This window comes from Zootoca vivipara, chromosome 5 (assembly GCF_965207765.1).
Source record: "Zootoca vivipara chromosome 5, rZooViv2.hap1.1, whole genome shotgun sequence".
NCBI lineage: Eukaryota > Metazoa > Chordata > Lepidosauria > Squamata > Lacertidae > Zootoca > Zootoca vivipara.
This window is the reverse complement of record NC_142588.1, coordinates 2,090,818-2,104,652: the sequence shown is the minus strand read 5'-3', so window position 1 is coordinate 2,104,652 and position 13,835 is coordinate 2,090,818. Positions and strand designations below refer to the sequence as shown.

Below are 13,835 nucleotides of genomic sequence, written 5' to 3'. Positions count from 1 at the left end.
AACAACCCACACAAGTTGTCAACAACAAGTGAAAAAGCCACTGTAAAAAGCACTTATTTCAGTTCAGTGAGCTATTTTCATTGGTTTACAAATATATTAAATGCTGTAACACCTACATAATGGCAAAAAAAAAATCTATTTGGTGAAATTGATAATTACACTGCCGCAAGTCAGATAATTTCAGCCTATTAAGCCAGGATATGCACAATCATTTTTCTTGCACAAACAGCCCCTTTACTCCATTATTCATGTAAGAGGCAATTAAAGCAGGAACTAAATATACAGTTTATAGTTTCCCATTTTATCTAAAGCAGGAAACTGGCTACCAGTTTGGAACAATTAAACACTTTCTTAAAATGGTGGTGTAACACCTTGACTTGTTCCAAAGCTGGTTATCAGTTTCTCAATTCAGATGAAACAAGGAAATAGGTTAATAAGAGGTGTCAGGATCGTGTGGTGGTTGCTCACGAGTAACGACGGCAAACTCCAACCTGCACGTTTACAGGTTTATTGTGCATTCTATGTACAGTGGTACCTCGCAAGACGAATGCCTCGTGCAATGAAAAACTCGCAAGACAAAAGAGTTTTGCGTTGCGCGAGTGACTCGCAAGATGACGAGGTTTTCCATGACCACCACTTCGTCTTGCGAAGCGCGGCCATAGAAAGAGGAAGCAGGGTGAGCGGCAACAAAAGGGGAACCAGCAGTAACGCGGCAAGAAGGCAAAGAAGATCAGTTTTCAGCCTTCTTGCCGCGCTACAGCTAGTTCCCCTTTGTGTTCCGCTGATCTTTGCCAGTTGCCGCCAGTGCCCTTCCCCAAGCGCCCGCAGCACTGGGCTCGGGGGACTGGCGGCGGCGGCGCTTGCTCTCCTGGCTCGGGGAAGGCAGGCAGGCAAGAGAGCAAGCACCTGCCTGCCTTCCCCGAGCCCAGCGCTGGGGACTGGTGGCAGCGCTTGCCTTCCCCAAGCAAGCGCTGCTGCCACCGCCAGTCCCCCGAGCCGAAGCGCAGCGGGCACAGCGCTTGGCTCGGGGGACTGGCGGCGGCGGCGGCGCTTGCTCTCTTGGCTCGGGGAAGGCAGGCAGGCAGCAGCAGCCCCGGAGCCCTTGCCTGGGCTGTTGCCGCCTGCCTTCCTGCCTTCCCCAAGCCAAAAGAGCAAGTGCCGCCGCTGCCACCGCCGCCAGTCCCCCGGAGCCCCTAGGAACGCATTAAATTTCAATGCATTCCTATGGGAAACCGCAACTCGCGAAACGAGTTTTTCGTAGGGCGAATTGACTCCTGGAACGAATTAAATTCGTCTTGTGAGGCACCACTGTACAGTGCAGAGCTACAAGTTCATGTCTGTCTCAGTCACTAGCAGAATCTGAGTGGCCCCTTCCTGTTTCGACACCAGCTTAAGAACTTGGGCACCCCCAGCCTCTGTCTCCCTCTTTGCGTTTCAATCCCCTGCGCAATTGGGGCGACGAAAGTAGCGTCTCCCGCTCTGAGCTCTCTTGGCTAAGGTGGTGTGAGGGCTCAGAGCTAGCATCCTGGAGCCCTCTCCAGCCCTCTGGCTGCTTTCTCTGCTTTCCCGGCTGGATGAGGTGCTGCTCGAGAGAAGGAGCTGAGGATTTCCTGTCCCCCTCCTCCCACGGACCCTGTGGACACCCCCTGACAAGAACCTTCCTTGTTTAATTGCTGCAAGTCACAAAGGGAAGAGGACGGGGGTGGGGTGGGCAAAAGGTCTGTGCGCCTCTTTGCTTAATGAACTGATATAGGACAATCTGAAGATTTCTCAAGCATCAACTAGTCAGTGGCTTATAAACCCACCTTTGAACTATGGGGAATTTGAGTCACTAAATTTGAGTCACTAATTTGAGTCACCTGTTCCCAATGGAGACTGAGTTTGCTGACAGATCAAATCTATTTTAAAAGATATGTGATGAATCATCTCCATCCCAATTTGCCTTGGAGAATAAAAAATAAATGGTGGCTGATATTTAGTGCAGAATTAGTTTCTTTAAATCAGTTTCAATGCTTGTTTTCAAAAGTATGAGTTCCTACAGCTCTGAAGCTATGTTTGAAAGTTTGCAGACACTGCCTCGTGAAATCTCAAAAGTCAGCAGGGTGGCACAGTCAGAGCTATTACCCTCCCTATAATAAATAGAAATTTGGTATTTTTAGCATACAGTATGGGGACCCAGGTGGCGCTGTGGTTAAACCACTGAGCCTAGGGCTTGCTGATCAGAAGGTCGGCAGTTCGAATCCCTGTGACGGGGTGAGCTCCCGTTGCTTAGTCCCAGCTCCTGCCAACCTAGCAGTTCGAAAGCACATCAAAGTGCAAGTAGATAAATAGGAACCGCTACAGCGGGAAGGTAAATGGCGTTTCCATGTGCTGCTCTGGTTCTCCAGAAGCAGCTTTGTCATGCTGGCCACATGACCTGGAAGCTATACGCCGGCTCCCTCGGCCAATAATGCGAGATGAGCGCGCAACCCCAGAGTCGGTCACGACTGGACCTAATGGTCAGGGGTCCCCTTACCTTTACCTTTACTATTTTTAGCATATACATGCAGTCCTACATAAAACACTAGGAATAAATGGCAGTGATTTTAAATATTACAACTGACTTAAAGCACCCTTGGAGATTATCAACATTAGGCAGCATACCATATTTATTATTTACTTGAGAATTCTTTGTGAAAAATTTCTATGATATCAATGTCTTTTTGTACTATGAACTGCAAAATGAATTGCTTACATTCTTTAGCTTTTCTTACCTTGTCTTGGTTAGCCTTATTCTTGTAACATAAATTTCCAATCAACCGAATTAGATGTGACTTAAACCCCACAGCTGGATGACAGCTTTGTTCTTGACCAGAATGAGTCACTGTGAATATGTTTGTGCTCTGCTTCCCAGCAAGATGTGTAAGTTGCAAAGTTTCTAAACAGAGAAAATAATTCTGTCTTATTTTTTAATATATATATATATTTATAATGCCCATGATACTTAAGTTCTGTTTTACTTCATAGTTATTAACATATACGGTAATTACAAAAGGAAATCAATCTACATCTTACTGCTATTGAAAGAAACACTACTAAAATCTGCAATGGTTTGTCCCAGAAGTCTCCCCAGGAGGGGAACCAGGCGGTCCTCTTTGCAAGGACAGAGAGCTGAAGGAGCATCTGGGCACAACCCAGGAAGGGGAAAGGTGGCATAGGGAGGTCAGAGGGGTGATATTTGTGTATTTGAGGTATCTGAGAGTATCCTGGGAATCATTCCGAAAAGTAAAAACAGAAAATACATTAGACAAAATATTCCTGTTCAAGATCAGGTTCCTGTATGTGACATTCTAAATCGTGTCCTAAATGCACTGGTTCAATTAAGGCTAGTATAATGAGTCATGTTACTGCAGTTTCCTGAAGTTAGCTAACATTTCAAGCATCAGGTTGAATGTATTTTGCAGCATATTTAAATATGGTGCATAAATACTTTAAAACTTGCTGGCTAAGAATGTGTGGGAACCCTCAACATTAACATATGGTTTCAATGTTCTATGCTATCCTGTGTTTAATTAGTCAGATGGGCTATTTGGGTCAAAATTCATAAAAGTACTTATTGATCTCTAAGCTCACTGGTAAACTCTTTTGCACCAAAAGTAGTAAATATTGCTCAGTATGCAACTTTAGAAATTATTGTTTAGTCCTCTGCTCTGGTACAATAGATAAGGAATCAAATAGAGTCCTTTAATTCATAAGCCTAGTTCACATGTCACATAGAATCAGAGTTAAAAACAGACAACAATTTAATGTGAACCAACTCTAGTGCACACTGCTGAAAAGTTCACAGGAGCATTCAAGTTTCAAGCCTGTTTCACACATTCTGTACAACGTGAAGAACAAAGGCATGCAGAAAGTAGTGTGTGAAAATTGGTTCATATATGTAATTTTTTAAATACAAGATACACAATATCTTGGAATAAACATATATACTGTAGCACCAAAGCTTATCCGTTTTACCTGATAGTTAGCTAATCCTTTAGCAAACCTCTGAATACCTTTTTCATCCAAATATAGATATTGGAAGACATGCTATCAATTTTCTGCTTCCAATTTTCCTATTGGTCACAACTGTCAAGTGTTCCTTATAAAACCTAATATTAAGTAAAATACAAAGCATTACTCTTATTACATTTTTAAAACTGTGTGTGCTTCCTACTTACTGACAGTCACCTCAAGCAAATCAGGGCAAGCCTGCAGACATTCCAGGTGTCCAGAGTCTGATGTCATTTCACAAAGAACATCAACAAGCCGAATCGTGACTAGTGCTTCCTATGAAAAACAGGCAACAGTTTGAAACCTCAGCTTTCACTTTCTTAAGAAGCAAATTTCTAGCACCTATGGCAGCAAATGCCTACTGAAATTGCCAGTACCAAACTTATTTTTTTCTATCTCAAAAGCCTTGTAACATAGTCAAACACAAACCTCCATAAAAATGAGCATACAGTGGTGCCTTGACTCACGAATTTAATCTGTTCCGAAGGCACCTTCGTAGGTCGAAAAATTCGTAAGTCGAAAAGCGCCATTGGAAATGCGATTTCCCATAGGAATGCATTGGAAACGGAAAAATTCATAAGTTGAAAAATCCCTATCTAAAACCGCTGCGGTTTCCTTTCGGATGTCAAGACATTCGTAAGCGCGCGGCCATTTGCCCCATTCATAAGTCGAAAAATTCAGTTGTCGAGTCGTTCGTAAGTCGGGGTACCACTGTATTGGACTACAAATATCCAATCCACCTCAGAATCACAAATCAGGAACAGAAATACTGCTGCAAGGGTGATACTCTAAAAACTAAACACAAACTTGAAATAAAGAAGTATAGAAAGTTTCTAGCTACATTATTTTCAATACAGTATAAGATTGTTCTGCAACATAATTATATTAGTTTGTGGCAAAGTAATTATATTTACATTAAAGTTCAATAAATATTCATTTGAAATAATAAACACAGTATTTGTGATTAGATAGAAAGGGAAATTATTGTCATTTGCATATTATTTATTTAACCTGTTGCTTGGAATTGTCTAACTCCAGCTGGATTGATCTGTACCAACTGTGGCAATTGCAAATCATCATCTGCAGAAAACAGATTACGGGTATATAAAATTTAAGACTAAAAAGCAATAATTGGCTACAGCGGCAGAGCCGTGTTATATTATGGCTTTCCTAAATAAGACAGGAATTGCCCCTGCAACTGAAAATCCAGTCTATAAGATAGAGAAGTGTTAATGTTTGGATAAAGGTCACCATAAATCCAGGATTTTCTAAACTGCATGAACAAACCAGTTAAGAAACAGCAGATCAATCTGTTCCTGGATTATATCCATTTCAGAAGATGGTATGATTGTATATTTTCCTCCTATCCAAATAACTATAAAGAACTAGATTTCAGAAAGAGATATGGTTCTAGCCTTCTCCTTGACATTTTGTTCAAATCAAAAGGCTATTTTCCTTCCCGCAGGGAAGAATTCAAACCAAAGAATCCCCCATTTGTAGCCTAAGGGAGTACAAGTAATTTTCAATGTGATCTAGCCACAAGTATTAGGACGAACTGTATCAGATAATATATCAACTGTGTGGCAATATTACAAGTTATTATAGGGACACGCATATCCAAACATCTCTGATATTTCATGCACTTGATACTACAAACTCAATCACCATGATCTCATAAATTGGCTCATGCACTCTTTGCCCACCCACAGAACATCCCTATTTGTTTCAAGACAGCAGAAAAATCCATGGCTGCAGGTGACATTTGTTTTTTAAATGTCTGCTTTCCTATCAATAATGTCTTACAGGACATGTACGGAGTAACTGTCTGTAGTGAGCTGAACTGGTAAATGCAAATGAGAGCCACGGAGCTCTAGATCAGATCAGATCAGATTTCATCAGGTTTACAACATCAGATAAAAATATACTTCAAAATCTTACCTCATCATCATCATTTGCTGCAGAAGCCAGTATGAGCACAGCTTGACATTTCTCCTTGAAACAATGTACAAGAAAATTGGCTGTTTCTGCACTGATAACTGTATTGGTTTCACCAATTTCTGACTGTATTAATTCTAAAAATGAAGCCCTAGAATAAAAATGCAAGCCTTGCTTATTTACATTGAAGAATACCAAATGGAGGGCACAATCAATATATTTAAATTAGACCACAGTTGCTAGGCCACCAGAGACCTCCTGATGCCTCTTGGCAGTCTCTGACCAAAGAAATTCCAATCTACACCTTAAGTATGATTTTTACTTACCTAGTTATAAAAATATTTATATACCGCTACTCATTTTTCAAAAAAAATCAGAGTGGTTTACAACAATTAGTTGTAATATTTTGCTCAGTTTATCCTTCAATCTAATCCAGATGTGTGATATATTTCTTTTATTAAATTCAGGAAATGGCCCATTTTTCTTTCTTTCTTGTTTAAGACTACAACTCCCATAATCCTTGACCACTGGAGATGCTGGCTGGGGCAGATGAAAGTTGTATTCCAAAACAGGGCACCAGGCTGGAGTAGGCTGCTCCAGTAGAATGAGCTGACAATTTTTGTCAGTATTGAACAAGTATTATGCTGGCCACTAGCAAAAGATCAACTATCAGGTATCTTTGGTACATTCATTATACAATTTAGAACCATTGTTAGTATGTCAATTGGCAAACTTATCCTTATAACTTGAGTCCAATCATTTTGAACTGTGGGACATCTTCATAACATGTAAGTCTGCATCCACCATTCCACATTTCCAGCATCCAAACATATCTATTCCATATATCAATTCTTTGATGTGTTACATATTATCTAGAGTATCTTAAATTATGTCTCTTTCAATGATGTACTGGGAGAAAAATGCTTTTTGGCTCCTAAATTTGAATTCTTTCAAATTTGGAGGTATCCGCCGCTCGAAATGCTGTCAGCTCGAAGCTTCGCACTGCAGAGGTAGCTAGTCTACTCAAGGCACCCTCGTCTCTACTTCACCCGCTCTCGGGGCTCTTAAAAAGAGCTTGCTGGGAGGCGAAGGAGTCATTTTGGGGCTCAGCTGAGTCTCCACGACCCCAGAAAGCTCAATCTGGGGTTCTTCTGGGGGGGGGCGTCGCTCTCATGGCTCCCCCCCTCCTCCGCAGCGCCAGGAACATCAGAGCTCGAGGTTTCCTCGCCGCTCAGCAATGGCGGTAGACCGGAAGTTGTTGTTGTTGTTATTCGTGTGCATGAACACTTCTTCAGATAACCTCTTGGGAGTCATGGTGGATGGCTTAATGAAAATGTTGACCCAGTGTGTGGCAGCCGTGAAAAAGACAAGCTCCACGTTGGGAACCATTAGGAATTGGAATGAAAATAAAACTGTCAATACCATAATGCTGTTACACAAATCTATAGTGTGACTGCACTTGGAATAGCGTGTCTCAAAAAGTTTATTGTAGAGATGGGACAGGTTCAGAAAAAGGCAACAAAAATGGGGCTAGAACAACTCCCCAACAAGGAAAAGTTAGAATAATTTGAAGCTTTTTTGTTTATAAAAGAGGCACGTTAGATGTCTGCTAAAAACATTACTGCTTAGGCAAGCTAGATACTTAGAAAGTTGATGTGAATTTTAACCTGTTTTAGTATTTTAAATTTTTTTGTTTTTTTAAGGTAAACAATTGAATCTTTTTCTTGATTTCAGTGTTGTTGTTGTTTTGTAAACCAATCTGAGTGGGGTTTTTTTTGCAATCAAGCTATGTGTAAATGTTATGTAAAAATGAATGTACAAAATTATATGTGGTGTTCAGAAGCAGAATTTTCTCTATTTCTCATTGTATTAAAACGCAATAAAGATGAATGTAGGAATGTAGGCAAAAGGAAATACTTCTTGACACTGTGTATACTATGGAATTTGTTATCACAAGATGTAGTGATGGCCACCAACTTGGATGGCTTTAAAAGGGCTTTATAAAAATTAACTGAAGTTAAGGCTATCAATGGCTACTAGCTTCCAGTTTCAGAGGTGAGATGCCTCTGAATACCATTTGCTGGAAACTACAATTGTGGAGACTGCAATTGCACTCAGGCCCTCCTTGCAGATTTCCCATCGGCACCTGGTAGGCCACTGCAAGAACGGAATGTTGCACTGGATATGCCTGCGGTCGGATCCAGTGGGACTACTCTGCTTACGTAAAGTGTTTGAAATATACAATCTACTGTACTAAAAATTCATCTATTTGGATTTCCCTGTCAAGGTCAAGTTGTGTTCCCAATACCTAATCTGTCTCCTTTTACCCATAGGAGCCAGCAACCCTAAGCAGCCCTGAAATGTCTCCCCTTTTGTCTCTAAATGAGACAATGAGTCTCCTATGGTCTAGTCACATTTTGGGTCAGCTGATAGCAGGCTTCCTCAACCTCGGCCCTCCAGATGTTTTGAGACTACAATTCCCATCATCCCTGACCACTGGTCCTGCTAGCTAGGGATCATGGGAGTTGTAGGCCAAAAACATCAGGAGGGCCAAGGCTGAGGAAGCCTGGCTAATATAATGTTACCAGATTTTTTTCAATGAATCCGGGGACACTTTTCAACTTCAGTAGGAATGATAGGATTTTATCAGGGGACTGATTTGTAAATCCGGGGACTGTCCCCGGGAAACGGGAACGTCTGGTAACCTTAGGCTAATAGCCATCAGTAAATCAGTAAATTTTATTGATACTAACCCCACTTCGCTAGCTAGTTCTGGTCTCAAACACAATCTACAGAATATGTTCCAATATTGCATAGAACTAGAATATTTTTTAATGACTTCTATAACAAGTTTGTATACTTCAGGGTAAGATATACTTTTACCACTATTCTAAATCTTATTTCCTTTTGTTTTCTTCCATTATTTTGCATGTATAAATTGTTTTCTCGCCTTAATATGGATAAACACTAAAGTAAGTTATTCAAGTGTGTGGACGACAACTCCCAACCTCCCACACAGGTCATTGTTGATAAAGTGACTTCATGACAATGGAATAATTTCTATTGTTGTTGGCAAATTTGCAACATGTAGAGAAAACAAATTTTGTTTCCTTAAAATGTCTGTGCTGCCCTTCAGTTGAACTATATATAGCGCAACTTACACAACACCCAATATAACAATATAATATAAATATTTTTCAAAATATGTAACATAATAATATGCAGCAATAAAATCATCAACTATTAAAAGCCTGGTGCTAGCAGTAGTTTTTCTCATATATACCCAGGCTTAAACAGATAGAAGTTCAACTAACAATATAGATGTGTTAAAAATATGTACAGTATATTGTAGATTCTGAGCTCACTTTATATAATGTGCAACTTCTACCCTACCCATTTCCCTTTTGAAGAGTAGCACACTTGCTCTTTTCCATACACAGAATTTATGTGCATGTTTGTGTAGATTGAGATATAAAAGAACACAGATGGCACAAATGTATTGTCACATTCATTGTGCACTTCCTTTGCAAGGTAGTGAAGCATAGCTAAAGTTATTTGTTGCAAATATGTTTTCTTCATACAGCTATTAAATGGCTGTATAAGTTGAGCCATAAAATACAACAGGGTGCGGTGCACTTATGAAATCAATGCATAAGCATGAAATCTTGTCTTCATTTTCTCTTTCTGTGTGTGCATTTCTTACAGAGTAAGGGCGCCAACCTGGATTCTGCAACCCCTATCTAAATCCCTGCCAGTTGTGGCTAAATTGTAATGTTAACCAACCAATTTAAAACCATTACTGACATAGAAACATGTATTTAGAGATTCGGTGCCAACTATGAAACCACACTTTTTTTCAAATCATGTGAACAGGATACTCTATATGGAATGCTAAATGCTGAAACCCACATTGGTTTTTGGGGTTACCTTTCTTGATTGCTCAGTTTGGCATACATGGCTTTGACCAACTTGGGGCACTTCAGCAAATGGTTGGTAACAATCAAGAACCTGAAAGAGGAGGAAAAACAATAGGACAAACGGTGGTTGGTAAACTGCAAAACATAGCTACTTTGCACTGTGCAAAGTTAGTTCACACTGGCATTTTATAATAGTTGGTCACTAATCAAGTTACATTTCTATCAGTACCTGCTAAACTATATAAGAAGTAAAAAACAAAACAAATTTAACTATTTTTTTCTTTGCAGCCGTGGACATGTGGAGTGCCAGATTTACGTATAGGCTAAACAAGCTATAGCTTAAGGCCCCACTCTCTTGGGGCTCCCAAAAAAATTTAAAGGAAAAAAAACTAGATGTACATTTCCAAAATATAAGATAAATTCAACAATTACTTTGATAAAAGACATATTTTGTTATGTGCAAATGGCTTTAGATACCTATTAGGTCCATAAATTACCATATAGCATATATTCAACACACAAAAAAAGTGAAAATTTGTTGTTGATGAAGGACAGTTGGACATATAGCTTATGTACTCGTCAAACCTAAATCCAGCCCTGGACATGTGTCACAGGCAATCTCCTTAGAAATTCTAGCCTATAAATATATTTGCTAATTGCTACTGCAATACCTAACCTCCTAAATTCAGAAGGACCATGTGCGCAGCCTGGGACTCATTTTAGACTCGTAGCTGTCCATAAAGGCATAGGTCAATTCATCTGGCTAAGACCCTATCTGCTTGCAGACTGTCTCACCAGAGTGGTACATGTTTGGTTAGCTCCCGCTTGGACTATTGCAATGCGCTCTATATGAGGCTACCTTTGAAGGTGACTCAGAAACTACAACTAATCCAGAACTGGTGACTGTGAGTGGCCGCCGGGACTAAAGGATATTCACTGGCCCCCAGGACATTTTCAAGCACAATTCAAAGTGTTGGTGCTGACCTTTAAACCCCTTAATGGCCTTGGCCCAGTATATCTGAAGGAGGGTCTCTACCCCCACCATTCAGCCGGGACACTGAGGTCCACCTCTGAGGGTCTTCCGGTAGTTCCCTCACTGCGAGAAATGAAGTTACAAGGAACCAGGCAGAGGGCCTTCTCGGTAGTGGCGCCCACCCTGTTGAATGCACTCCCATCAAATGTCAAGGAGAGAAAGAACTACACAACTTTTAGAAGATATCTGAAGGCAGCACTGTATTGGGACGTTTTTAATGTTTGATGTTTTATTTTGTTTTTATATGTGCTGGAAGCCACCCAGAGTGGCTGGGGAAACCCAGCCTGATGGGCAGGGTATAAAATCTTCTTCTTCTTCTTCTTCTTCTTCTTCTTCTTCTTCTTCTTCTTCTTCTTCTTCACCAGCTTAGGGTGGGTGGGTGCCACAGCAGAGGCACAACTTCATCCAGTCAGGTGGAAGCTATCACCAGCAGTATAGAGCAGAAGGTCCTGAAACAGGGCATACCCAGGTGGAATAGGTTGCCAAAAGCTTTGGTTCCGTCAGATCCAAAACACCATGCATTCCACCAAGTGGCCCAATCCTCAGACCCCTCAAGTATGCTAGCTTAGTGGTAGCATTGCAAAATATAACAAATGCTGCCCCCCCCCTGCTTTCTGTCCTGGCTGGCAACACTTCAGAAGTGGGCCCATTGCGCCTCTGTTCCTTGACCCCAGTTTAAAAAGATTAAATAGTAAATGGTATTTTTTTAAAAAAGAAAAACAAATAAATGAATTGGATATTGTTCAGGCAGACTTAAACATAATATAAAGTAAATGGGAGAAACAAGAATACAATCATTTGTAAATGTCCAGAAGACAATAGGTTAAACATGCTAAATAGATAACTCAATTATGATACTAAATTTCATATGCATACAAATAGTTGGATTAAATTCCCTGTCCCATGCAAGCCAGGACATCTTTGATAACAGAAGTAGGCAAATTCCTCTATAGATTTTCCTAAACTATAAAAATGGAGATTCCCAATCTAATGTTCTTTGCACATGCACTCCTGCATTATGAGGAGTGTTGTAAAAACATTTGAAACCTTCAGGATTCAGTCTTGGACAAAGATGGAAAAAACAATCATAATTTTTTTAGCTGTTGTGTTGACTGTGAATTTCAGGTGACCAGGTAACTAACTAGGCACTTGTTTTTTGAGACAGTTAGAACACTAAGGGTGCAATCCTATATATGGTATATTTACATGAGCATGAGCTCCATTCAAGCCATGTGCTAGGATTTTGCTATAAACAGAAGGGAAGATTTGCCAGATTATAGGATTATTTCATCTCAAACCAAAACAGTTGCATTTCCTTAAGAAGCAAAATTACACCCTATTCCATTTACAAATAATAAATCTGACTGATTAAGAAGGGGGTTGGAAAACAAACAGAATCACAACCAAGTTACACATTAAATGCAAAATGGGGATTCAGCCAAAAATGTCATCACCCTATGCAATGCCACTATTGCATTCTGAGTTTTAGCAGTATGCAAAGTATGTCACTTGACACTCAAAACAGCCATATCCACTTGTAGCCCCACCCACAAAGGTATTGTGTTTATATTATGCAATGTGGCCCAGCTTCAATGCTGAGAATAGGACCATTAGATGTGCTCTGCCCAGCTTCGGCACAAAAATCATTTCCACATGGTGTTTGTGATTATATTAGTCACAATTCCCATTCAAAAGTCAAATATAGTCATGTCTTTGAGAGAAAACTATTAAAAGAGTTCTTGTAGAATACCAGCATTGCTTCTACAGATGTCAAGTATCTGCTGCAACACTACAATTAAAGAACATTTTTTCCAGTGAGAAATAGCTATCAAACCCTCACTTGCACTTGGAACTTGTAACATGAGGAAACTCCAACTTTCCAGGAATTAAAAACAAATTTGGTCTTTTGGAGAGCACACAATTTTATAGGGGAAAAACTATCCCAAAGTTAGAAAGGAAGGATTTTCAACCCATAAGAGGGCTGAAAAATATTTTTTACACACAGCTAGAGAATACTTTACACATTATAGCATAATGATTATACAATTTCATGATTCCCTTTTCAAACTCTTCCTCACAGCTTCTGGTCTCAACTACTGGCTTTCCATTCATAGCTCCACAAGCTTGAAGTACCTATGAAGTGGGGAAGGATAGGATAGGATAGGATAGGATAGGATAGGATAGGATAGAATAGAAATTTATTTGCCAAGTACTTACATACTTGGAATTTGCTTTGGCTAATTTTACAATGTAAACGTACTTTATACAAAATATCTGTTAAATATCTGTGTGAGGATCGGAGTGTGCAGAACACTATTTCAAGCAAAGAGGAGCCACTCCAACTGCGCCTGGAGCTTTTGTCTTCTGTCCCTGTAGTGACTTCAGAACAGGTTGAGGTGGTTGTTGGTGGCTCTGGCGCCATGTGAATTGCTCTAGTTGATAATAACCCTATTTCCTGGTCTTTAAACTTGTAGAAGTGATGTACAGAATCAGCTATATTCATATATGCTTATTCCAGTTAAGAACAAATACTAAGCAGGGCACAATTTAGTTTCTTCTCCCCTATTATCCTTTCCTCCACTACAACTATATCAATAGATAAACATGGTTCCTCCCCAAAGAATTCTGCTTTTTTCTGGACTTCACATGTCTAGCTACAAACACACTTGGAATAAAGTTATTGTTTCCTCACCTCAAAGGGGACATTTCAAAACTGGGGAAAATGCAGAAAAAGTCAACCAAAATGATCAAGGTGGTGGAACCACTTGCCTATGAGGAAAGGTAACAGTATTTGGGGCCTACCAGTTTAGAGAGAAGTAAGAGAGTAAGAAGAGATATGATAGAAATTATGCATGGTGTGGAGAAACCAGACCAAGAAAACTTTTCTCCCACTCTTAAAATACTAGAATTTGGGGAGA

The 13,835-nt window shown here is 40.1% G+C and overlaps 1 protein-coding gene across 2 annotated transcripts in view; it reads right to left on the bottom strand.

Moving 5' to 3' along the window:
- ATXN10 (ataxin 10) overlaps positions 1–13,835 on the bottom strand; it is a 74,802-nt gene that overhangs the window by 28,307 nt on the left and 32,660 nt on the right. The window contains exons 6-9 of one of the 2 annotated variants that reach the window (XM_035137735.3): positions 9,895–9,975; positions 5,971–6,118; positions 4,200–4,308; positions 2,754–2,917 (exon numbers count right to left, since the gene is read on the bottom strand). In XM_035137735.3, the coding sequence (XP_034993626.2) occupies positions 2,754–2,917; positions 4,200–4,308; positions 5,971–6,118; positions 9,895–9,975 (502 nt within the window). The remainder of the gene's footprint in view (positions 1–2,753; positions 2,918–4,199; positions 4,309–5,970; positions 6,119–9,894; positions 9,976–13,835) is intronic. The other variant, XM_088669962.1, reaches the window with a different exon arrangement.